This window comes from Balaenoptera acutorostrata, chromosome 3 (genome assembly GCF_949987535.1).
Source record: "Balaenoptera acutorostrata chromosome 3, mBalAcu1.1, whole genome shotgun sequence".
In the NCBI taxonomy this organism is placed as follows: domain Eukaryota; kingdom Metazoa; phylum Chordata; class Mammalia; order Artiodactyla; family Balaenopteridae; genus Balaenoptera; species Balaenoptera acutorostrata.
In genome coordinates this window covers 139,345,375-139,372,600 of record NC_080066.1, presented here as the reverse complement: position 1 = coordinate 139,372,600, position 27,226 = coordinate 139,345,375, and the positions used below count along the sequence as shown (strand labels likewise).

At 39.6% G+C, this 27,226-nt stretch overlaps 1 protein-coding gene across 2 annotated transcripts in view; it reads left to right on the top strand.

Moving 5' to 3' along the window:
* The window catches only part of RTN1 (reticulon 1), a 254,602-nt gene extending 231,233 nt beyond the window's left edge, over positions 1-23,369 (top strand). For both annotated transcript variants that reach the window (XM_028169229.2, XM_007192941.2), the window contains 6 exons: positions 5,086-5,293; positions 7,850-7,988; positions 9,416-9,485; positions 10,000-10,046; positions 10,132-10,190; positions 22,573-23,369. In XM_028169229.2, the coding sequence (XP_028025030.2) occupies positions 5,086-5,293; positions 7,850-7,988; positions 9,416-9,485; positions 10,000-10,046; positions 10,132-10,190; positions 22,573-22,615 (566 nt within the window). In that variant the 3' untranslated portion in view covers positions 22,616-23,369. The remainder of the gene's footprint in view (positions 1-5,085; positions 5,294-7,849; positions 7,989-9,415; positions 9,486-9,999; positions 10,047-10,131; positions 10,191-22,572) is intronic.
* Positions 23,370-27,226: the final 3,857 nt, after the last annotated feature.

Below are 27,226 nucleotides of genomic sequence, written 5' to 3'. Positions count from 1 at the left end.
CCTTGCCATTCTCCCAGCGCATCAGTTCCCAAAGGTCTTCACTGCTTGTCATTCCCAGCCTGAGCCCAAGGTTGTTCATTTCAATTCTGTCCTTTTGGATCTTTGACTCCTCTAACTATGCCAGTTCACAAATCTGGACCAGCCCCACAATCCACAGATCAGAACACCCAACCTCTAACCCTGTTGACTGGATCCACAGAGATCCTTGACTTTAACCAAACCCTCTTTACTTCCTGGAAGCCCTTTTATTAATTTCTTTTTGAGTCCTACTGTATTTTTCTAGATCAGCACTGTCCAATAGAAATATAATGTGAACCACATATATAATTAAAAATTTTCTAGTGGTCACATTAAAAAGTAAAAAGAGGGCTTCCCTGGTGGCGCAGTGGTTAAGAATTCGCCTGCCAACACAGGAGACATGGGTTCGAGCCCTGGTCCGGGAAGATCCCACATGCCACAGAGCAACTAAGCCTGTGTGCCACAACTACTGAGCCTGTGCTCTAGAGCCCAAGAGCCACAACTACTGAGCCCACGTGCCACAACTACTGAAGCCCATGTAGAGCCCGTGCTCCGCAACAAGAGAAGCCAGTGCAACAAGCAGCCCAAGCACCGCAACAAAGAGTAACCCCCACTCTCTGCAACTAGAGAAAAGCCCACGCACAGCAACAAAGACCCAATGCAGCCAAAAATAAATAAATTTATAAAAAATAAAAATAAAAAGAAACAGGTAAAATTACTTTTGATAATATACTGTATTTAATCCAGCATATCTAGAGTATTAGCCTTTCAACAACAGAAAATCAATATAAAAAGCATTAATGAGATACTTTTTACATCCTTTTTGTAGTAAGTCTGAAATCTGACATGTACTTTACACTTGCAATATGTTTTAATTGAGACTAGCCACATTTCAAGTGCTCAGTAGCTACTGTGACTTATCACTACTATATTGAACAACGCAGGTCTGGACCTCTCCTAATCTCTTCAAGCCCTACCCCTATTCTCTTCAGTCTCAGGAGGACTTCATGACTCATTTTCCAGGGAAAACTTGAATAAATCTACCCCGAGCCACTTGATATTATTCCCTATCCACCTCAACATATATCTGTAGCCACACCAATACTTTGACAAAATGTTCTTCCATCCTTGCCCACCCTGTCATTCTTCCTTCTTTGAAAAGAAAGAGCTGTGACTGATCCCATCCATTCCCCGCCTTCTCTGAGACTTTGCTCAAACAAATATCTTCTCTTTCCGGGGATCTTCACTCCTCCCTTTTCACTAACATTCCCAGGTTTGCTCAACCTTAAGATTTGCTTGTTACTACTCCCAAAACTACCATTTTCTATACCATCTTCTTTATTACTTTGAACTTCCCACCACTGACCCGACCCAAACCTTTACAATAGGGCTTCCATCCTCACTAGCACCTAACACCACTCTCCCCCCAGTTATGAGTGACTCCCCAGTCTTCAAAACCAGTGGTCCTTTCTCATTTCTCATTTCCCTCATTGCATCTACCGCATTCCACACTGTAGCCTACCCCTTCTGAAAGTTTCCTTCTTCTTTACTGCCAACCCCTTTCTTCTGGAAGTGTCCTTCTTTTTTTTTTTTTAAAGCATTATTCATTTTTATTTATTTATTTATTTTTGGCTGTGTTGGGTCTTTGTTTCCGTGCGAGGGCTTTCTCTAGTTGTGGCAAGCGGGGGCCACTCTTCATCGCAGTGCGCGGGCCTCTCACTATCGCGGCCTCTCTTGTTGCAGAGCACAGGCTCCAGATGCGCAGGCTCAGTAGTTGTGGCTCACGGGCCCAGCTGCTCCGCGGCATGTGGGATCTTCCCAGACCAGGGCACGAACCCGTGTCCCCTGCATTAGCAGGCAGATTCTCAACCACTGTGCCACCAGGGAAGCCCAGTTTCCTTCTTCTTGACTGCCCTAACCCAGCACTCTTGTGGGACCCTTTCTAATACCCAAACAGGACTCCTTTTACAGCTTTACTCAATCCTTTGAATCCTTAACTATGGTTCATCCCTTATTACATCCATTAGTTTCTCCTCTCTTGGAGGTTTCCTCTACTTTCACGGCTTCAGTCATCATTTCTACTCAGAATACACCCAAATGTGAATGTTCAACCCTCTTAGCTAAATGCCAGTCCTGCACTTCCAAACCTCTACTGTACATATCCATCTGAATATCACATGGATATTACTGTCCATTTTAACTCAGGGCTACTGTGACAAAGCCTATAAAAAGAAATCATTTTATTTCCAAGCCTCTAAAAAATTAATAAGTATTGTGTGTAATTGTCAGTTACATCTCATTTGTGATCCCTGTCCCATCTCTGCCCCAGGCTGTGTCAAAATGCCCTGCTTGATGTCATCACAGCAGAACCTGGAGGTATAAAAACAAGTGTTAGCTTTTTCCCAAACCAGTTCTCCCTCAGATTTCCTATTTTTGTCAGTGATACTAATCACTCTGTCACCCAGCTTTGAAATGTTGCTTTCGCCCTTAATTAGTTCTTCATCCTTTCTCCCACAGCTAATTGGTCACCATTCTTGTTAACTAATCCTTCATAATATTTCCCTTTATCCACCCCATCTCCTTAACAAATTGTTCGCCACATTCTCAAACCATCCCACAACCTCTTTCATCAATTCCAGTACTGTCCCTTCCTTGAACTCAACTTTTGCCACCTCTGACAACACAAGGTATATTGGCATTGATGCAGCATTAAAAAAAAAAAAAAATGAATGTTCCATCTTCCCATCTAGATCTTAAGTTACATAAAAGCAGGAACAAAATGTTATGATCTCTTCATTCCTGTGCTTACTAAATAAACAGATGACCAATAACTGTTTACTGTTGATAATGACTTGATTGCCCTTACAAAAAAAAATTCACTATAAATATCTAGCTCTGGAAGCAGATTGAAATATAATCAAGTTGCCCCAAATTAATTTTGCATACTTTGGGGGACAGTTAACATTCAACCACATAACATGAGAGAGGCAACTGTTTTTTGAAAAAAGCATCAGACTTAGGGTTTGATCTTGTTTCTCCTATTAAATAGTCAGTATGCGAGTTTCTTAACTTCTAGTTTCCTTGCCTGTTGTACACCTGTATAATGGAGTTTATTGTGAGGTTTAAATGAACTAATATCTGAAAGTGCTTTGAGCATTTCAGAATCTGTGTAAATAGAGAATCATGTCACAAAGTACCCAGAATCAACATCCATTGATGTTTTAAGAAAAAACTTTTGTTGACCTCCCAATTAGAAACCTCTGGCAATTTTATCAAGTTGATTGAAAGACCTGTTGTGTAATTACCCTACACCAAACTAACGTTACTTAGTTAACAGTTAATGTTCTCTGCCCACAGCTTCTTCTAGTGAAGCCCCTACCTGGTGCCTGCCATTCTTGGGCTGTTTGAACAGGGGTCCAGAGATCCAGAAGGTTTTTTCTAGAGGCCACATCATTTTTAACAGGTGTTATGCAATTTGTTAAGTGGGGATTCACTTGAAAATAGCAAATTCTGTCTCCTCTTTGCCTGAAAACTACTTGCAGTGTCTCCATGCCCCTTTACATCATCTCAGCGATGGGTAAGCCTACCATCCCTAGCACTGTGTACCCCCATAGCACAGATCATGCTGTCTTATAATGTGTTTATTTCTAAACGTGTCTGCCATGGGAATCTGTGGGCATCATAAAACAGAAGATTACAATTTATTTACATATAAGTTTTCTTTTTTAAACAATTCATTTATTTTGATATACCTGGCACTTAGCGCAAAGCATGGCACTTAGTACTTGCTCAATAAATACTGAATAAATGAGCAAATGTGGAAGAGGTAACACTGCAGGTAATGGTGATGTTTTAGTCTCCTTTTTATTCTCCTTCCCCACTCCCCTACACTTAACAGAGTAAATACTAAGAGGCTCCTAGCCCCCAGGAGCCTTTAGGCCTACTGGTCTAGACTTAGGCCTAGGCTTACCTCAATTTGTTGTCTCCAGAGCCACTCACACCCAGGGAGGAGCCAGGCTTCTGTGGAGATCCCTTCTTCTCCCACTTCTGTCATCTACCCTCAGGGGCCCAGGGGTTTCTTGTGTCATGTCTTCCCAAAGATTCCTCTTCTCTGCCTGAAAAGAAAGAAACCATTTGTTACTTGCCTAATTGAAGAATAAATTTGCGTACATTCTCCAGCAAGTCTTCTATGCTTTTTTCATAATCTAGTGACTGGAATATTTAAAATATTTCCATTTTGTATCATATTTGAAGCACCATGGCTTTATTCTTTTGAATTTAATTTTTTGTTTCTGAGTTGAAAGAGGCAAATAACTGAATGATAGGTGTGATGTAGATTTTAAAGCTTGTATTCCAGATTTTTTAAGTCACAAGAATGTAAGTGAACAAATCATATGATTACAAAATGATTTAATCCAAATTCCAGGGATTCTTGAGACAGCTACTAACCCTTCAGTTTTGCTCGTTTTGGAGGCAGACCATATTTCTATTCAGAAGCCTTTGGCATTAGCTGGGGTCTCCCAGACCTGCTGCCGTGCTTCTGAAGGTTCCACTTCTCCAGAACCTCTGTTTTCCTTGTTGCTGCCCCTTCTCAGCAGCAGGGCCATGTGTATGACTGATGTGCTCATCTACGGGCCACCATTGAGACACTGAATTGTAAACAGGGCATCAAGATGCGTAAATCAATGCCATCCAAAAGAAGAGAACAGGAACTTCACAGAGTCCTCTGAATTTTCAATCTTGTTTCAAAGTCACATAATTTAGGCCACTGTACAGATGTAGCCCACTGAGATTCACTCATAGAGATATTGTCACTGGAGGTTCAACAGCCTATTCTTATCTGTGAATTTACTGATTGACCTAAGGGATAGAAAAGATTCTTCCAAAGCAAAATGGGATGACAGTAAGTGCCCTGGGAATAGCGCTGTGTCTATTCACCTGTGTTTAGGAATCCAAAAGCTGGTGAGAACCTGTAGCAACTGCGGCTTTGCGGAAGGGGCTGCAACAGCTCCCACGGTGGCACTGCCAGTGTTAACTGGTGTGTGTATGTGTGTCTCCTCCCTACAGCTATTGACCTGCTGTACTGGAGGGACATCAAGCAGACGGGGATAGTGTTTGGGAGCTTCCTGCTGCTACTCTTCTCCCTGACCCAGTTCAGCGTTGTGAGTGTCGTGGCCTACCTGGCCCTTGCTGCGCTCTCAGCCACCATCAGTTTCCGCATCTACAAGTCTGTTTTACAAGCTGTGCAGAAAACCGACGAGGGTCACCCTTTCAAGTGAGTGCCCCCACCAGACCAGCCCTTGCCCCGCCTCTCATGTGGCTCTTTCGTCTGCCTCTATTTCAGCTCCTGTGCACTATGGGTTGTGCTTCTCTGACACCTAACAGGCCTCCTAGAGTCTCCTTTAATGCTCTCTCTTTTAATACCTAATATTTCTGTTAAATTTCTAAAACAAACTCATTTATCTCTATTCTAACTCTTTCTGCTTTATTGAGCTTTTAAAACTTTATTACTACTAATTAAATATTTATCTTTAATATTAATTTATATAATTTATATAATATAAATTCTTTTCTTGTGTGTGAATTTATGAAATGTGAAAACATTCAATTTATATTTAATATTAATTTTATATTTATTATTACTAATAGTAATCATAATTCATTATATGTATACAATGTTTTATAGTTTAAAGTGTTTCAACAATTATTCCTCCCAACTCTCTGAAGAAGGCAGAACATTATAATCCCTATTCACAGATGGAAAAACTGAGGTTCTAAGAAGTAAAGTGACTTACCCAAAGTCACATGGCAGTAAATAGCACAGAGCCGGGACTAGAGTGTTTGGATTTTTATTTCTCTGCTCTTTCCAGAAGTTTAATATCAAAGGGCCAAACTTCTGAGGGATGCAAGGTTCATGAACAGTATTATACACCCTCTTCCGTATTTTTATACAGGGGAAATCTAACTAGAATGAACACTGAAGAGGAGGATTTTTTTAAGGCAGTGTATTAAGAGGATATATGAAATGTGGCAGAGGGAGATATTAGCACTTCCAGATGCATGCTCCCCAACTCCACCCCAATTTAGTTGTGAGTCTAGCTTGTAAGCCCCAGGTATTTTAGCACTGACTGTCAGAGTCACCCCCTCACCTGGTGCTGGCCCCAGAGTGCAGGCCCCACTACAGGTGTCCTCACCTCCTGGAACTGAGGAATATTTCTGCATCCCGAATGAGACCTATAGATACTGCTGCATGATGGCTTCTGAGCCAGCCCCAGTAGTTCACTGGGGATGCCTCTGAATCCTTCCTGGCTCACCCTCACCAGTCAGCTGAATCAAGGCCTCAGGGCACCAGGCTCTTAAAAGAGGGTAAAGACGCCTGTGTTATGGGGCCTTGTTGACGAAAGGGAAAATGCCATGTTTCAGACTTCTCTTCCCAGCCTCTGGTTCCTGGACTCAGTGTCAAACACAGTTACAGTCTGATCATTCTCGCCCTTGGGATGTATTTGGCCTTCTTCTAATGCAGAGTTAATGGGTTTTCTGGGCCATAACTTGGTTACACATGTTCCCATCCCAAAAGTGGGAAGAATGGAGAAGTGGAGTGTCATTTTACCAGGGTGAATACTATGCCTACTTCAGTGACCCTAGCCTGTGACCAGTATCCACACTGTCTAATTAGAGTCCTGCCCTGCCCCAGCCCCTGTCCTTAGCCATCTGAGAGAGGCTGGTTTCTGCCACGTTCTTGGTTCCAAGCCTGTCAAGTTACACTGAGGACTCATCTCTCACTTGGCTTATTTCTTCTGTAACTACCCAGTTGTAGGATCAAGAGTCTAACTGTAATTAGCTCAACTACTTTATCTTCCATTAGGAGACATTTAAAATGTAAAACACTCCTTCGGCTGAATTGTTTTTATCAGCAAAAGGAATATATAACTCAGAGCACATTTTGAATCAAAACATATTATCTAGACAAATCAGTTTTTCTATTTTTTTCTAAAAAGCCAAGCATATAAACATAAATTCTCTAAAACTCAAGCCAAATTCTGTTTTACTCTTTTCCTCTCAATCCTCAGAGTTAGGTGAGCACTTTAAAAACTCTGGAAATATCCTCAAAATAGACAACATCACAGAGTGGGGGAAGGAGAGAGAGAGGATGGGCCTGGGGAAGGGGGGAAACGGCCAAAACAGGAGGATGGATTGATCTTTATATACTTGAAGAGTTTATCTACCCAAGAGTTCAAATTAACCATTTGAACAAATGGAAAATGCAATTACTAAAAATACCACTCTTACTAGAACCAGTGAGCATTTTAATATGGTGCAGTTCACTTGCATTTTCAGAGTTCTCTAGATAAAACCTGAAAGTACTTTCCGGAATTTCAATATGAAGTCTTAGAGTTTTGATGACCAATAATAATTGGCAGCTAGGATTTTTGGATATCTCAGTTATTTAAAAAGACAATTCATCTTCATGCAGCCAAGAAGAAAGGAGGACTTTCACAATTGCCTGGTGGGCCAGAGATATACAGAGAATTCAGCAAATGAGCTGGTTTGGATTGACTTTTCTCTGTTCCCAGCCAGTTGCTCTGAATTATCAGCTCACACTGTAATGTTGCCTATGGGAGACAGAAGCAGTCCCAGTGCCCCACTAAGTGCCGTGATTCCCGTGTTCCCCAATGCACCGGCTGTGGGTGTGTGTGGTGCCCTGTCGCCTTCTGGCTGGCATGAATCCTTCAGGATGACCTGGCTGTTGTCCTCAGGGTTGGAAAAGGAAAACTTCGCTGTTTCAGGATTCCCTTTGATGGAGTTCTCTGTGGGGGTCCTTTGTTGACAGGGCCTACCTGGAGCTTGAGATCACGCTGTCTCAGGAGCAGATTCAGAAGTACACAGACTGCCTGCAATTCTATGTGAACAACACGCTTAAAGAACTGAGGAGGCTCTTCCTTGTCCAGGACCTGGTGGATTCCTTAAAAGTACGATTGCTTAAGGCGTTCCGTTTGACGGTCTTGAGTTTTATTTTCCCTAACGGTGTAACGTTATAAACTGCGACACGATGGAGAATAAAATAACAAGTGCTAATTATATTCTAGAGTCAGAAAATCTCCAACTGTCCAGTACCATGGAGCTCATCCAGTCTAATCCCCTCATTTTACAGATGCTGGAACTATGGTTCAGAGAGGTTAAGACACTTGCCTGAGGTTGCCAAGTGAGTCACTGATAGAGCTGGGATCAAACCCAGGTCACACAGCTTCTAGTTCTGTACTTTTTACAATATTCCAGGTTGCTTCTCCTTACCATTTTCAATTCCTCAATTTCCTAAAATTATTTTAAAAATAAAAATCTAGTTTAGGGAATGTAAAAAATATATATGCTTTTTCTTTGAAATGCTGGACTCTGCTAATAATAAGACATGTGGGCTGTGAGACTGAACCCCTGAGGGGAGAGGACCTTGGGCACTTGGGTGGTATTCCTGGTGCCATCACTGAACTCACCAGGTTTCTTTGAACAAGCTGCTATGACCACCCCGTGGCTTACGTGCAAAACCAAAGTCAGTCAATCATGATTCAACAGGGCAAGGACGTTGTGAGTTCCCCGTTACCCCAGAGCACTTTGTACACACCAGGGAGGGGTCTCCCATGGGCTGCTCCATAGCTGAGGAAGAAAGAGCAGAAGGAAAGTGAGTGATGAGGCCTTAACCCTCAAGGTGCTTTACTGGAATAATGTCTTGGCAGGTAACGACTAAAAAAAAGAGATAGCAGGGAGATTATAATTACTTACCGTAGGGCTTTTAAGGTGACATTTCTCTTGACATTTGTAATGTAAAAATTGTGGGCTAGAATGGGGATCAGCAAACCTGATCTATAAAGGGCCATATAGTGAATATTTAAGGCTTTGCAGGCTACACAGTCTTTGTTGCAGCTACTCAACTTTGCCGTTATAGCAGGAAAGCGGCCAAAGACAATATGTAAATGAATGACTGTGGCTGTGTGCTAATAAAACATTGTTTATGAATACTGAAAATTGAATTTCATATCATTTTCACATATCACAAAATGTTATTCCTGTTTTGATTTTCTTTGACTATTGCAAAATGTAAAATCCATTCTTAACTTGTGGGCCCATACAAAAACAGGCCAACGGCCAGTTTGCTGACCCCTGCCCTAGATTATTATTTCGTTGAGTCCTTCAAATCTTACAACAAAGAGGTCCAAAGGGTTCGGAGAGAAGTAAAAACAGGATCCTCTTTCAGTAATTCTGTGATGAGCTTTAAATGCTCTTACATTTTCTATTGAAACCATGACGTAGTTTGCCTCAAGTTTTCATCTAAAGAAGTCAATGAAATGAGACTCTTATCTGTCACGATGGTTTTAGAAGCTCTGATCATCATGTCCTTCTTCAGTTTGCGGTCCTGATGTGGCTCCTGACTTACGTTGGCGCTCTCTTCAATGGCCTGACCCTGCTGCTCATGGGTAAGGGCGGGCGAGCGTGTTCTGTCTCCCCTCACACGCTCTGTGAGCGTAAAGCTTCCTAGGCTGTGAGCTGTTGGCTTGCTTGCATGGATTCCTAGCAACAAATGCCAGATTCTCTGAGTCCAGAGCATTTCCCTGACCGTCACAGTTCAATTAAAGAGTATAATATATATTACATAGTAATAATGAATTTCTTAATCTGAAGGTTTTTTTTCTTCAACCGTAACTGGTTTTATTTGGCTTCAAATATATATCTGCTTCAATGGCATTTATGTGTAGAAGTTCATTTTCTTCTTAGGAGGTCATTCCCTCATTCCAGGAATAATGACTTAATAGCCGTGAAGGCCTCAGCATATTTTTGTTTTCCTCATGAACTAGTCCTGCCATCTTTTAGCTAGAATGCTGGCTACTGCAAATAATGTCATAATATCATGTGACTATATAAAAATGTATCTATAAGCTTATTCTTACTGACAACTCTCAATTTTAATACTATATTTGTTTTTCATCCCAGCTGTGGTTTCAATGTTTACTCTACCTGTAGTGTATGTTAAGCACCAGGTAAGTTCTATGTAGTGTCAAACATTCATGTTAAGTTTTGACCTTGTGAACCTTGGATGTGCTCATGATTTCTTCCTCTTTGTAGGCACAGATTGACCAATACCTGGGACTTGTGAGGACTCACATAAATGCTGTTGTGGCAAAGTAAGTTACATAGTGCAATTCATAAAAAGGAGAGACCGCCTTAGGCAGGCGTTTGACTGGATTAGATAGGAGTAATAAAAGGATAAGAAAATAATAGGTTGATTTATGATCATTCACTTATTTGAGGCTTATATTCACACCCTTCCCAATTATATTATTTCATAAATTAAGTATGAATTTTAAAACTTCCAATTAAACAAAACTTTCAGTGGTTTATTGCAGGTATAATGAAGTGAATTTTAATGAATGAAGGATATTAAGCTCTATCTGTGGACTGGCTCATGTCCAAGAATAAAATGGGTTGGAGGAAAGAAAGAAGCCTGAGTCAGGAAAGTGAAATTAATTTATAACAGTTTAATCGAAATAAAAACAATTAAGTTAAACATTTTCAATTTTTAAACAATAAATATCACCAACTTTTTAAACCATTGAAATTATTTTTAAAACTTATAACTTTTTTTGATCTTTAGAACTTTTGTTACGTTTTAAATTACACCATTTTAACTCAGCAAGTGTGTGTGTTTGCTTATTTTATTAACAGCATTGCTTTTCAAACCTGAGTCTTAAATAGACTGTACTTTATGGCTACTTTATATATTAGGAGATAAAGATTCCAGTTATAAGTACCTACAGTTAATATGGTCATTAACTTAGCAGTTTTCCTTAATTCTTAAATTAGTGTTTTTAGATATGTCTTCATCTAAAATGATAGTTTTTATGTTGTCCTTATTACTCAAGATTTTGTTTTAATCAAAAGCTGACCTAGGCTTCAACTACAAATACATGTCTCAAAAAACTGGACTTTCTCTCTAGTAATCTTAGAATCATGTGGCTAGACCTAGGTGATGGTCGGAATTCAAGGGAAGTATTTTACATAGTAAAAGATGTATAAAACAAAACAAACAAATAAGAAAAAAACAAGCACTTTAAAGTTCCTCTGCTATTTGATTTACATATCATCAGTTACAGTTCTCTCCTGAAGTATATAAAGATTTTTGTTTTTTACTGTATATTGTTTATATTCTTCCTCTTAAATTCATGGCGAATTTGGATCTGTATCAGATCTGTAGCACATTTCAAAATGCCTGAAATTATCAGCTTGGACACAAATGCAACTAATACCTAATGAAAATCAACAAATTGAGGATATTCGTTACTTTGTACTAAGAAATGGCAGCATGGTATAATATGAAACTTGGTGTTTACCAAACCTGGGGAAGCTGTTAAAAATATGAATTCCCAGACTGTACAACAGACTTATGGAAATAGAATTCCTAGAATAAGGGACCTGTAATCTACATTTTAATGAACTCCCTAGGTGCCTTTTTGGCAGTTAGAACTGTGTTTAGTAACTACAGCAAAGAACACCAGAATAGGAGCTTGGAAACTGGAAGATAGAAGTTTTAGTGCTCAGTCGTCCAATACTTAGTTTGAGGATCTTGAACAGATCACATCTCTTAATTTTTTATTTGACTGATTAGTTGCTTGCTTCCAAAAAAAGACATACTTATTATTTTACGGGAACTGCATGTAACAGGCACAGAGAGTATAAAGAGGAATGAGATGATCCTATCCTAGCAGAGCTCTCAGCCTATAGGTGCAGACAAAACTGTAAAGAAATAACTATAAGACAGTATAAGAATGACAATAGAGTTGCATAAAATATTAAAGTGAGAGAGATAAGGAAACTACTGGTCTTACCTGGAGGGGATTATGAAGAGCTACTAAAATGAGGGCCCTTGCCAGCATGGTCAGGTTCTGCTGCAGACTTCTCTCTGTGTCCTCACATGGCAGAAGTGGAAGGAAGCTCTCTGGGTTCTCTCTTATAGGGCACTAATTGCATCCATGAGGGCTCCGTTCTCATGAACTAATCCCCTCCCAAAGGCCCCACCACCTAATACCAACACACTGGGGGTTAGGTATCAACATATGAATTTTGTGGGGGCAGGGTGAGGGGTGGAGCGAGGCATAAACATTCAGTCTATAGCAGCCTTGAAAGATGGGTAAACACTCATCAGGTGGATGATGAGGGGAAAGACATTGCAAGAAGAAATAATACAGGTAGAGGCAGAAACATGAAAATGTAGGCCAAGTTCAGGGAGCAGTGAGTCAACCAGTGTATCTGAAGTTTAAATGAATGGAAAGATGAACTGGAAGGGGTCTAGAAAGAGAGGCAGAGGACAAGTATTGAACACTCTAAGGAGTTATGACTCTGACTCAGCAAGAAATAGCCTGCCCTTGATGTTCCTATGCTGGAGATTGATGTAATCAGACTTGTATTTTGCACAGATTACTATGATAGTCTAGTGGGAGGAGAATTGGAGAGGAAAGTGGAGATGTGGTGATTAGCTGGGAGGCTATTAGAATTCAAACAAAAGTGATAAGGTTATAGGCCTGTTAAAATGGAGGGAAAGGAGAGATGGCAGAGAAGTAAAATGTATGAATGTAGGTATACAATATAGTTCGTTAAATTAAAATTGGAAATCAAGGATCTGAAAAGGAATAGAAAGGAAGCTAAGAACAAAAAGAGAAACTGGGGAAGTTACATAGTTCTTGTTATCAGAAAGGAGGAAACAGCAGTTCTTCAAAAGAATCTGTTTTGCCTGACACTAAATTTTGAAGGAGATTTCTTGGTGGGATCTTACCTCTAAGGCTCCTTCAACCTCTGAAATTCTGATTCCATGCTAGAATAACTCCACCAGAAGAACTCACACCCTTTTAGTGAAACAGTTAAGAACATGATCTTTGGAATCAGACTAGTTTGAGTCCATTTCTGGCATTTTTTAGCTATATAAATTCATTATGCATGTTATTTGACTCCCTGAGCTTGTTTCCTTATCTATACATTGAAAAGATAACGTCTATAAACTACTCTTACTTGGACATAGGAAGCACTCGATAAATATTCAGTGATCATGATCATGATCATCCTTCTACTGCTTAGAGATCAGTTCACAAGGGGTGTGGAGGACAGTCCCAGACTGGGTCAGGAGACCTTGGTGCCCCTCCCTTCTCTATACTGAGTGTATGATGAACCTGTCCAGGTCAGTTAACCTTCCTGTGTCTCAGTTTTCCAGCTCTAAAGGCTGACAAATTTGAAAAGGTAAAATAAATATTTTAGAGGAAATTAAAGCTTTAAATAACTGAAAACCTAATAAGAAATCTGCCTCAAGTGAATACAACTCTCCATGTCCAGGTGAGTTATATTCTAGGATGGTAAAATAGTCTGAAATTGGGCAGGAACTGCCCTGATTTTCAAATGAGAAAAACAGATTCTAGAAATTACCTTTTGATGAATCGAATGCCTACTTTCAAGCAAAGTTCCAGAATGAATTAGTAAAAATGTAGGTAAATACTCAGATCATTCTGTGGTCGCTAAACTGAGGGATCATACAGCCTGCTCTAGCCAGCAAGAATTTGGATTTCAGTGGAGGTACTAGAAAAGTCTTCCTGGTGTCCTTGAGGAGAAAATAGAGATGTACGGTCCAGGTGATAGCACAACTGGTAGAGTTCTAGAAGGTTGAAATAGTAGACCCTAGGGATGTTCATTAATCCATCAAATATCCATCTGGGGGAAGGTGTAGTAATGTGACAGAGGGCTCTGCCCTTGACTCCGTGACTTTCCGTCTCAGTATTTCACATGACTATGTGAAGACAAATCAAATATACTCATCAGAGTTCTAGGTGACACATAGCTTAGAGCAAAAGCACATTCAGAAGACAGCAAAACTCAATATTCAAAATGAATCAAGTGATCTTGACTAGTGTAGAACTGTGAACTGAAATTAATAAAATGAAACTGACAGGGAAAGCAAAGTTCTATATTTAGGAAAGTCAACTTTGCAAATATAGAATGGGAAGAAGGGCAGATGAGATAGGGTACAACAGTAGCTGTGTAAAAAATACCCGAGGGGGTTTAATTCATGAATTGACCACAGCCAAATATGAGTCAATAATGTACTGAGACATATTTTTTAAAATCTATGCAAGTTTAGATGTTATTAATAGAAGTATAAATCAAAATCAAAAGAGGCCATAGTTGCTTCATATTCCATATTGTCATTCCATATCTGTGTTAAATTTCAGAGTTGGACATATTAACAGCTGCAGTTATATACTGGAGTAATGTCAGAAAGATGACAGGGTATTGAAGTATTGGAAATCTGACAGTAATGGCGAGTAACAGCCCAGCTTCACTGGGGATGATTACTCTGGAAAAGAGATAACTTTAAAAGAACACAATAGCTATCCTCAAATATTTGGAGGTCTAACATTGTGAAAGAAGTAGTCTTCCTTATTTTCTCTAACAAGCTGTGAATGGAAAGTCCAGAAGTTCTGAGATTTGAATGAAACGTGAGGGAAAACAGTACCAATTAGAGTTGTTCAACAATGAAACCATTCGCCCCATGAAACAGTGAGCTCACTGACACTCATTCAAGTATTCACATAAAAGTTAGTTGACCACTGTTACAAATGCGGTAAAAAGGACTTCCACGATGGGAGAAGAGTAGAATTAGTTAACACCTAGTCTACTGTGGTATTCTAAAGCATTTCAAAACTAAAACATATATCTTAAACTTTTTTTTTTAATTTTTGAATTTTATTTATTTATCTTTTATACAGCAGGTTCTTATTAGTTATCTATTTTATACATATTAGTGTATACATGTCAATCCCAATCTCCCAGTTCATACCACCACCACCACCCCCCTGCCACTTTCCCCCCTTGGTGTCCATACGTTTGTTCTCTACATCTGTGTCTCTACTTCTGCCCTGCAAACCGGTTCATCTGTTCCATTTTTCTAGGTTCCACATATATGCATTAATATGCGATATTTGTTTTTCTCTTTCTGACTTACTTCACTCTGTATGACAGTCTCTAGATCCATCCACATCTCTACAAATGACCCAATTTCGTTCCTTTTTATGGCTGAGTAATATTCCATTGTATATATGGACCACATCTTCTTTATCCATTCATCTCTCGATGGGCATTGAGGTTGCTTCCATGACCTGGCTATTGTAAATAGTGCTGCAATGAACATTGGGGTGCATGTGTCTTTTTGAATTATAGTTTTCTCTGGGTATATGCCCAGTAGTGGGATTACTGGGTCATATGGTAATTCTATTTTTAGTTTTTTAAGGAACCTCCATACTGTTTTCCATACTGGCTGTATCAATTTACATTCCCACCAACAGAGCAAGAGGGTTCCCTTTTCTCCACACCCCTCTCCAGCGTTTGTTGCTTGTAGATTTTCCGACGATGCCCATTCTAACTGGTGTGAGGTGATACCTCATAGTAGTTTTGATTTGCATTTCTCTAATAATTAGTTATGTTGATCATCTTTTCATGTGCTTCTTGGCCATCTGTATGTCTTCTTTGGAGAAATGTCTATTTAGGTCTTCTGCCCATTTTTGGATTCGGTGGTTTGTTTTTTTGACATTGAGTTGTTTATATATTTTGGAGATTAATCCTTTGTCCATTGATTCATTTGCAAATATTTTCTCCCATTCTGAGGGTTGTCTTTTCATCTTATTTATGGTTTCCTTTGCTGTGCAAAAGCTTTTAAGTTTCATTAGGTCCCATTTGTTTATTTTTGTTTTTATTTCCATTACTCTAGGAGGTGGATCAAAAAAGATCTTGCTGTGATTTATGTCAAAGAGTGTTCTACCTATGTTTTCCTCTAAGAGTTTTATAGTGTCCGGTCTTACATTTAGGTCTCGAATCCATTTTGAGTTTATTTTTGTGTATGGTGTTAGGGAGTGTTCTAATTTTATTCTTTTACATGTAGCTGTCCAGTTTTCCCAGCACCTCTTATTGAAGAGACTGTCTTTTCTCCATTGTATATCCTTGCCTCCTTTGTCGTAGATTAGTTGACCATAGGTGCGTGGGTTTCTCTCTGGGCTTTCTATCCTGTTCCATTGATCTATGTTTCTGTTTTTGTGCCAGTACCATATTGTCTTGATTACTGTAGCTTTCTAGTATAGTCTGAAGTCAGAGAGTCTGATTCCTCCAGCTCCATTTTTTTCCCTCACGACTGCTTTGGGTATTCAGGGTCTTTTGTGTCTCCATACAAATATTAAGATTTTTTGTTCTAGTTCTGTAAAAAATGCCACTGGTAATTTGATAGGGATTGCACTGAATCTGTAGATTGCTATGGGTAGTATAGTCATTTTCACAATATTGATTCTTCCAATCCAAGAACGTGGTATATCTCTCCATCTGTTTCTGTCATCTTTGATTTCTTTCATCAGTGTCTTATAGTTTTCTGAGTACAGGTCTTTTACCTCCTTTGGTAAGTTTATTCCTAGGTATTTTATTCTTTTTGTTGCAATGGTGAATGGGATCATTTCCTTAATTTCTCTTTCTGATCTTTTGTTGTTAGTATATAGGGATGCAAGAGATTTCTGTGCATTAATTTTGTATCCTGCAGCTTTACCAAATTCATTGATTAGCTCTAGTAGTTTTCTCATGGCATCTTTAGGATTATCTATGTATAGTATCATGTCATCTGCACACAGTGACAGTTTTACTTCTTCTTTCCAATTTGTATTACTTTTATTTCTTTTTCCTCTCTGATTGCCGGGGCTAGGACTTCCAAAACCATGTTGAATAATAGTGGAGAGAATGGACATCCTTGTCTTGTTCCTGATCTTAGAGGAAATACTTTCAGTTTTTCACCATTGAGAATGATGTTTGCTGTGGGTTTGTCATATATGACCTTTATTATGTTGAGGTAGGTTCCCTCTATGCCCACTTTCTGGAGAGTTTTTATCATAAATCAGTGTTGAATTTTGTCAAAAGCTTTTTCTGCATCTATTGAGATGATCATATGGTTTTTATTCTTCAATTTGCTAATATGGTTTATCACATTGATTGATTTACGTATATTGGAGAATCCTTGCATCCCTGGGATAATTCCCACTTGACCGTGGTGTATGATCCTTTTAATGTATTGTTGGATTCTGTTTGAGAGTATTTTGTTGAGGATTTTTGCATCTATATTCATCAGTGATATTGGTCTGTAATTTTCTTTTTTTGTAGTGTCTTTGTCTGGTTTTGGTATCAGGGTAATGGTGGCCTCATAGAATGAGTTTGGGAGTGTTCCTTCCTCTGCAATTTTTTGGAAGAGTTTGAGAAGGATGGGTGTTAGCTCTTCTCTAAATGTTTGATAGAATTCACCTGTGAAGCCATCTGGTCCTGGACTTTTGTTTGTTGGAAGATTTTAAATCACAGTTTCAATTTCATTACTTGTGATTGGTCTGTTCATATTTTCTGTTTCTTCCTGGTTCAGTCTTGGAAGGTTATACCTTTCTAAGCATTTCTTCCAGGTCGTCCATTTTATTGGCATAGAGTTGCTTGTAGTAGTTTCTTAGGATGCTTTGTATTTCTGCGGTGTCCATTGTAACTTCTCCTTTTTCATTTCTAATTGTATTGACTTGAGTCCTCTCCCTACTTTTCTTGGTGAGTCTGGCTAAAGATTTATCAATTTTGTTTATCTTCTCAAAGAACCAGCTTTTAGTTTTATTGATTTTTGCTATTGTTTTCTTTGTTTCTATGTCATTTATTTCTGCTCTGATCTTTATGATTTCTTTCCTTCTACTAACTTTGGGTTTTGTTTGTTCTGCATTCTCTAGTTCCTTTAGGTGTACGGTTAGTTTGTTTATTTAAGATGTTTCTTGTTTCTTGAGGTAGGATTGTATTGCTATAAACTTCCCTCTTAGAACTGCTTTTGCTGCATCTCATAGGTTTTGGATCATCGTGTTTTCATTGTCATTTGTCTCTAGGTATTTTTTGATTTCCTCTTTGGTTTCTTCAGTAATCTCTTGGTTATTTAGTAATGTATTGTTTAGCCTCCATGTGTTTGTGTTTTTTACGTTTTTTTCTCCTGTAATTGATTTTTAATCTCATAGCGCTGTGGTCAGAAAAGATGCTTGATATGATTTCAGTTTTCTTAAATATACTGAGGCTTGATTTGTGACCCAAGATGTGATCTATCCTGGAGAATGTTCTGTGTGCACTTGAGAAGAAAGTGTAATCTGCTGTTTTTGGGTGGAATGTCCTATAAATATCAATGAAATCTCTCTGGTCTATTGTATCATTTAAAGTTTGTGTGTCCTTATTAATTTTCTGTCTGGACGATCTCTCCATTGGTGTAAGTGAGGTGTTAAAGTCCCCCACTGTTATTGTGTTACTGTTGATTTCCTCATTTATAGCTGTTAGCATTTGCCTTATGTATTGAGGTGCTCCTATGTTGGGTGCATATATGTTTATAATTGTTATATCTTCTTCTTGGATTGATCCCTTGATCATTATGTAGTGTCCTTCCTTGTCTCATAACATTCTTTATTTTAAAGTCTATTTTATCTGATATGAGTATTGTTTCTCCAGCTTTCTTTTGATTTCCATTTGCATGGAATATCTTTTTCCATCCCCTCACTTTCAGTCTGTATGTGTCCCTAGGTCTGAAGTGGGTCTCTTGTAGACAGCATATATATGGGTCTTATTTTTGTATCCATTCAGTGAGCCTGTGTCTTTTGGTTGGAGCATTTAATCCATTCACGTTTAAGGTAATTGTCGATATGTATTTTCCTATTACCATTTTCTTAATTGTATTGAGTTTGTTTTTGTAGGTCCTTTTCTTCTCTTGTGTTTCCCACTTAGAGAAGTTCCTTTAGCATTTGTTGTAGAGCTGGTTTGGTGGTGCTGAATTCTCTTAGCTTTTGCTTGTCTGTAAAGCTTTCGATTTCTCTACTGAATGTGAATGTGATCCTTGCCGGGTAGAGTAATCCTGGTTGTACGTTCTTCCCTTTCATCACTTTAAATATATCATGCCACTCCCTTCTGGCTTGTAGAGTTTCTGCTGAGAAATCAGCTGTTAACCTTATGAAACTTCCCTTGTATGTTATTTGTCCTTTTTCCCTTGTTGCTTTCAATAATTTTTCTTTGTCTTTAATTTTTGTCAATTTGATTACTATGTATCTTGGCGCATTTCTCCTTGGGTTTATCCTGTATGGGACTCTCTGCACTTCCTGGACTTGGGCGGCTATTTCCTTTCCCATGTTGGGAAAGTTTTCGACTATAATCTCTTCAAATATTTTCTCTGGTCCTTTCTCTCTCTCTTCTCCTTCTGGGACCCCTATAATGCGAATGTTGTTGCATTTAATGTTGTCCCAGAGGTCTCTTAGGCTGTCTTCATTTCTTTTCATTCTTTTTTCTTTATTCTGTTCTGCAGCAGTGAATTTCACCATTCTGTCTTCCAGGTCACTTATTCGTTTTTCTGCCCCAGTTATTCTGCTATTGATTCCTTCTAGTGTATTTTTCATTTCAGTTATTGTATTGTTCATCTCTGTTTGTTTGTTCTTTAATTCTTCTAGGTCTTTATTAAGCATTTCTTGCATCCTCTTGATCTTTGCCTCCATTCTTTTTCTGAGATCCTATATCATCTTCACTATCATTATTCTGAATTCTTTTTCTGGAAGGTTGCCTATCTCCATTTCATTTAGTTGTTTTTCTGGGGTTTTATCTTGCTCCTTCATCTGGTAAAAACTCCTGCCTTTTCATTTTGTCTATCTTTCTGTGAATGTGGTTTTCTTTCCACAGGCTGCAGAATTGTAGTTCTTCTTGCTTCTGCTGTCTACCCTCTGGTGGATGAGGCTATCTAAGAAGCTTGTGCAAGCTTCCCGATGGGAGGGACTGGTGGTGGGTAGAGCTCTAGATCTTAAACTTTTGAGAAGACAGACCTAAGGTGTCTCTATTGGAATGTTTCGTACTCTAAGCTGCATTATCAGTTTCTGCCTCTACGTGCTTATATCCACAATCATAATTTCTCCAGTCTTATGTCCTTGCTATCTCTTTCGTCTCTCCCCACCTCACTTCAATTAGGCCTTCACCCTGAGCACTGAAGTTGCTCTCTGTCAGAGACCCAGTGACTTCCATATTGCCATATCTTGCAGTCATCACTCCATCCTCATCCCTCTCAACCTCTCAGATACTCTTCATCACTACTGCTATCTTTGTTAAACACTCGTCTTGACTAGTGACACTGCTCAAGCCTCAGCTGCTTTCTCCCAGTGTCTTCTCTTGGCTCCTCCTTCTCTGGTTCACCTTTCATCCAGTCCTGTGGCCTCAAAGGTTATCTCTGTGTCAAGGGCTCCAAAACGTGTATCTCTACAAGTTTAGGTTTTTAAAAAGTCAGCTTTACAAATATAGAATGGGAGGAGAGGGAGGTGAAGATGAGATAGGGTACAACAGTACTATGTATAAAAAAAATACCTGGAGGGTTTTAATTGGTTAACTGGTCATAGCTAAATATGAGTCAGTGATGTGCTTGAGACATTTTTTTAAAAATCAGTGCAAGTCTAGATGTTATGAATAGATGTATAAAGTCTAAATCAAAAGGTTTACTGAGGGACTTCCCTGGTTGTCCAGTGGTAAAGAACCCCGCCTTACAATGCAGGGGTTACGGGTTTGATCCCTGGTCAGGGAACTAAGATCCCACATGCCACGAGGCAACTAAGCCCACGCGCCTCAACTGGAGAGCCTGCGTGCCACAAACTACAGAGCCCCATGTGCCCTGGAGCCTACATGCCACAACTAGAGGGAAGTGTGCGCGCTGCAAGAAAAGATCCTGCATGCCTTAACGAAGATCCCGCATGCTGCAACTAAGACCTGATGCAGCCAAAAATAAATAAAAATAAATAAATAAATAATAAAAATAAATCTAAAAAGGAAAGGTTTACTGAGAGCCAGTTCTATTCATCTGCTTATCTGATGTTTTCTCTTGAATGTCCCAAAGATGTTTCAAATTCAAGTGGCCAAACAGATCTTGCAATTTCAGCCCAGAATTTATTTTTCCTTCAGTCGTCACTGTCTTGGTAAATGGCATTATCATTCACCTGGTTGCTCAGGCCAAAAATCAAAGAATCTTCCTTGATTACTCTCTTGTCTTTCCCTTGCCTGCACATTCAATCCATCAACATGACAGGTGGGTCCTGTCAGCTCCATCTCCACACTAGATCCCCAGAGTGTTCACTTCACTCCATTTCCAAGGCTCCAGTTTCATAACACCCAGGCCACTGCCATCTGGCACCTGGACTGCTATAGTTTTCCCCCATCCGTTATTGCTCTCACCTCTGTTTCCCCAGTTTTTTCACATAACCACCATTATGATCTTCTTTGATCACATCATTCATCTGCCTAAAATTCATCAATGGCTTCCCATCCACAGAATAGAATCTAAATTCCTTACCACTGCCCACAAGTTCCAACACCGTCGGGTTACCACCTGCCTCTCAGACCTCCCCTCCTCGCTCCCCAAGCACACTGGTCTCTACTCTCCTTGCCTCCTAAACTTGTCCTCACTTTATGGCCTCTGCACTCCCTGCTTCCTCTTCCTGAATCACTTCAAACCCAGATATTTGCCTGGTGGCCTCTTTGGGCATCTGTTTCTCACATCAGTGGATTTAAAGTAGGCATCTCCCACCTTATCACTGCTGCCCCCTCACTGCCTATCATTCCATCTTGTTTGGGCTTTTTTTTTTTAATAGCATTTGTCACCATATGTACTTCTCTTGTTTATCTACTTGTTTATTTATGGTTCCTCAACCCCTAGGAGAATGAAAGCTCCATGAAAGCAGGACCTTCTCCCTTCTGTTCACTGAATTCCAACATGTAGAAGGGTGCCTAGGACAGAGGAAGGTCTCAGTCAGAGTCTGCATGGGGAGCTCATAAAACTTTGATTTAATGAAACAAAATGCTTCCAGTATAAACCTACCCTAAAATAATACTGCCATACTGTGAGAATCACAGAATTTTAGGGGCATTGGAGATATCTAATTTGCACCCAATAAATGCTCTAGGACCAGGAAAGCTCATTAGCTGGCCTATGTCACACAGCTAATTAGTAGAGAGCTGAAACTAGGATTCAGGTTTCTTAATTCTAGCTCTGGGCAGTTTATGCTGAGGGTGACCATATGTTTCTTTACCTGGAACCATCCATGTTTATGCTTGTTGTCCTAGCATAGTTAGTAACAGCACCCTCTTTCTCTTTCAGAAGTGTCCCAGACTGAGTGATAAATGGTCATCTAACTATATCACAGTTTCTATAATTCTGAGATAAATTGACCTCTTTGTCTACCTAAAAAGTTATAATTTAAGGAATATGGCTTCCTTGGGTCATTCATTATCTAATTTATACTTTATTCTTATTGCTGCATAGAAATGTGTTTATAGACACTCATACATAAAAATTATAATATCTTTTGGAATATTAAGCTATTTGGTCACTTAGCTAATTAAAGCAACAACACTTAATGATGTCATAAAACGATTTCATTAATAACACTTGTGATTTACCATCTTCTGATATTGTTTTTTTAGGATTCAGGCTAAAATCCCAGGCGCTAAAAGGCACACTGAGTAAATCAGTACCCCACCAGGGACTGGACACCAAGAGGAATGTCTGAAGTGGTAACAGCTCTGTCTTATATGTTACTATAAATTGATTGTTTCTCCCCCCCAGTATCATAATCTTAGAGACAAACTTTAAAACAGCTGTTTTTAGGCTGTTTCTGTACTCTTAGAATATTTGAGTCACTTGTGTCAAGCACTAAAGCATAGAGAAAAGTGTATTAGATGTGGTTTTTAATTTTGTGTTGCTAAAAAAAAGTGCATGATGGTGAGAACCCAAGTTATCTTTCCTTCGTCGGTGTTCTTCTCTCTGCAATGCTTCTGTAGCTTCTCATGTTCCCTGTGGCTAGGCCTTTCCTGCCCAGTGCACTGATGCAATAGTGGAAATCGCTTATATGTCCTTGGGTTGTTGCTTGGATTAATCTTTAATAACAATATATAGACTTGTAGATCGATGTTTAAGTGTTTTTCCAACACACACAACATAAAAATAAAAACAAGTCTACCGTACTTAGGGTAATCAGTTTTGTATAACTTAAAATAATTAAATAAACAAATAAACCCAAAACAAACATGCAGTACTTTTGTTGTGTGAGACTGACGGGCTGATTTACATGTATGGTAACTAAAAAGTACCAGCATGTTAACTTTATTACAATTTGTATTACTTTCTCTGTAGTTCCTAATGGACTTAATTATGGACTCTGGATATTTGCACTTATGTACTTGATACTGAATGCATAAATAAATGTTACTAAATGTAGAAACTTCTCCCTCTCTTCTCATGATCTCACCAGAAAATGCAAAAGCTCTAAGAAATAAAATCTCCTGTGAACGTGCTGGGAAGGCTGAGGCCAAGTGCTCACTTTACTCCTGTGTCCAGGACCACATAGTCCAACTCCAACATAGTATATGGCTCCTTTGGGTTATTAATAGAAATCACTGGAGACTGGTAAAACTGGAAAACACCCTTAATATTGTACTCTGTGAGGTTTATGCAGATAATTTAAATAGTTTTTTAAAAACTTGAAAGTTATATAAACCCTTTCATAAACTTCTTATAATAATATGCAACACAATACTGTCATAAAACAATTATAATTGCTATGAACTCACTGTTTTGGTAATTATTTGTGGAGCACCTACTGTGTGCCAAGCACTCAGAACAGGGCTGTGAATAAGAGAGATAGTCACTCCTGCCCTCACCAAGCTAAGTCTTCTAAGGATTGTTCACTACTTTTTGCAGAAGTCCAATTGCCTATGTTATTTCACTGTTAAAGTCAAATGTCAAAGATGATGAGGTAGAAGTGGATGAAAGTAATAGCAAAAGGAGAAATAAAAATTAGAGAAAAAAGGATAGTTACTTAAAAAAAGCTGCCTTTGACCAGTTTTCGACTTGGGTTCAATAAGTACTCATGGAGTTACCCTTCTGTGCAAAGTATTGTGATGACAACACAGCTAACTAACTGGACACTGTGCCAACAGCCAAGACTGGGGGTGATGGGAGATGGCTATGTGGAAATGCTCACTAAGTAAAAGGCAGCATGAAATAAGAGCTGCAATGTAAGACTAGAGCAACAGAGAAGGATAACCAGAGGTGGACTTTGGGGCTGGGTTCTGATTTGGCTTTTTCCAGAGGGAGAAGGTTCATCCCAGTATGAAGAAAGAACATGGACTAAGGTGCTATGACATGGAGGCGCATGGCATATGCAGAGAACAGTGAGTAATACGCTGAATTGTGCTGTAAAGTGCTTGGGTGGGAATGTAGTGCCAGGCAAGGCTGAAAGGGTGGGTTGAACCACACTAAAAAGAAACTTGAATGTTAAGGATTTTGTGCTCTATTTTTTAGATCTCAGAGAGTCGCACAGACACAATGAGGATGTATGATACTGGAGATTAGAAGAATATAGGAGATAATTGTGACATAACTAACAGCAGACAGGTGACAAATGAATGACAAGGCTTCTACTAAGGTAGCTGAGAATACAAAGGATATATTCACCTGTCCCTGATCCTCTATATCAACCCAACATGCCTAGCACCCACTGTGCACAGAGGAGCCGCTAAGAGAGATGACATGGAGGGGGATGGGATTGGAGTTGGTGATTGACTACATGTGGGAGTTCAAGACCAAGGCTGACCCTGAGAGTGAGTGCCTCCTTAAATTCTGCACCCTAGGCAGCTTGCTTACCTCACCCTAACCCCAGCTCTGTCAAAGACTAGCTGATCAGGAGAGTGCAGTACCATTTTTCAGGTTAGAAAGCCCAGAAGAGCTTGTCTGGGGAAGGAAGATAATAAGCTTGGTTTGGTGCTTGCTATTTTTTATGGTTACTAGATATAGAAGAGGAGTGTGTGTGTGTGTGTGTGTGTGTGTGTGTGTTTCAGTGTACAACCTTTGAGATAAAGTTTCTTCTAAATGGCTTTATTGTGTCAAATTAACCTTCTTCAAGGTCTGCATGTGCAGCATTTGCCTCCCTCCGGAGAGCCCAGAATTCCTTTCATAAGCAGCTGCTCATTCAGAGGATCTAATGAGGAATTCTGTTTGCTAGCAGTGGTGAAGAAAGTTTCCTGAGGAAACTCCAGCCTGACAAAATGATAGGTATGGATGCAGAATTTTAACAGATGGAACACGGGGCACATATGATCCTGCTTTTACAGGAAGCATCAGTCAGAATGATATTTGAGATGATGGAAATAATGTGAGGACCCAATGCCCAGGTAAGAAGCAGACCAAGGATAGAGCCCTCAGGGACACAGAGTGAGTGAGGTTATCCTGAAAGTAGTGAACAGTAGAAGATTCTTATAGCCTACACATGAGTTAAGCAAGCAGGGGGTGAGTAGGTGAAGAAGCTGTGGTATGTTTTATGGATCATTTCAGGAAAAAGGGAGTAGGATAGTTGTATATTCTCTGCTCTTTCCCCACCTATATCAGTTTCCTTGTATTGCCCTAACAAAGTACCAAACACTGGATGACTTAAAATGACAGATAATGAGGGTGGGAGAGAGACGCAAGAGGGAGGGGATATGGGGATATATGTATACGTATAGCTGATTCACTTTGTTAAACAACAGAAACTAGCACAACATTGTAAAGCAATTATACTCCAATAAAGATGTTGAAAAATATATATTAAAAAAAAAAGTTTTAAAAAAAATGACAGAAATTTATTCTGGCACAGTTCTGGTGGTTAAAAGTCCAAAACCAAGGTGTTGGCAGGGCCGTGCTCTCTCTGATAGCTCTAGGGGAGGATTCTTCCTTGCCTCTTCTAGCTTCTGGTGGTTGCCAGCAGTCCATGGCATTCCTTGGCTTGTAGATGCATCACTCCAGGCACAAGGCCATCTTCTCACTGTGTGTCTTCACATCATCTTCCCTCTGTGTACAAATTTTCCCTTTTCATAAGGACACCAGTCATATGGATTAGGGCCCCCAATGACCTCATTTTAACTTGATTGGTCTGTAAAGATCCTGTTTCCAAATAAGCTCACATTCTGGGGTTTGGGACTTCAACATATCTTTTACTGGGGACACAGTTCAACTCATAGAACCCCCTGAGCCTCATGCTGGCCCTTACACCACTGTGAAGATTTTTCCTTCTGTGCAGAGCCCAGCTCTGTTTCCCCAGTTGTTTCTCACTGTAAGGAATTACTGCTGAGAAGTAATGGGACAGCTCCTCCTTTACCAAAGTGTACTTGAGTGTAGCCGAGTGTTGGGCCTTGCTTCACTATTATGGGGTTCCAGCAACTGCCACTTTGTCATTGAATAGGGCAGCTTCAGGCGTCTGAACTTTAGCACTCTCTTCTGAGTGTAGGGAGTGGGTGGGACATACAGTAGACCCCACTGCGGTTTGGCATCAGCCAGTGTGGTTGTGGTTAAGGAGCAATAACCAAACTCTGTAGATCTGGGCAAAGGACCTTTTTCTCTTCACACTCCAACCTTCTTCTCTAGTGCTTTATATTGGCACCAATCTCAAGCTCCTCACTATGATTTTTTTCTTTAAATTTTTTCTTTAGTTCAATACATTCAATATTACAGAATTAATTTGGCTGGCCACATTTTCTTTGATGAGTAAATTGAAATGAATTATTTTGTATCCTGTGTCCCAGTTGCCTTTTAAAAGAATCCTGCTGGAATTAGTTCTCTCTGGTTGCTCCCCAATATGCTAAAGTGAGTTTTGCAAGTAGAAATGAAAGGACACTAAATGGCAACATGAGAATATAAAGTATGAAGTTTGTTGGTAAAGTAGACTTTAAGTCAAAACTGTGTTTGGGGGACTTCCCTGGTGTTGCAGTGGTTAAAAATCCACCTGCCAATGCAGGGGATACGGGTTTGATCCCTGGTCCAGGAAGATCCCACATGCTGCGGAGCAACTGAGCCCATGTGCCACAACTACTGAGCCTGCACTCTAGAGCCCATGAACTACAACTACTGAGCCTGCGTGCCACAACTACTGAAGCCCGCATGCCTAGAGCCTGCACTCCACAACAAGAGAAGCCCCTGCAATGAGAAGCCTGCACACCACAATGAAGAGTAGCCCCCGCTCGCCACAACTAGAGAAAGCCCGTGTGCAGCAACAAAGACCCAACGCAGCCAAAAATAAAAATTAAATAAATAAATAAATTGATT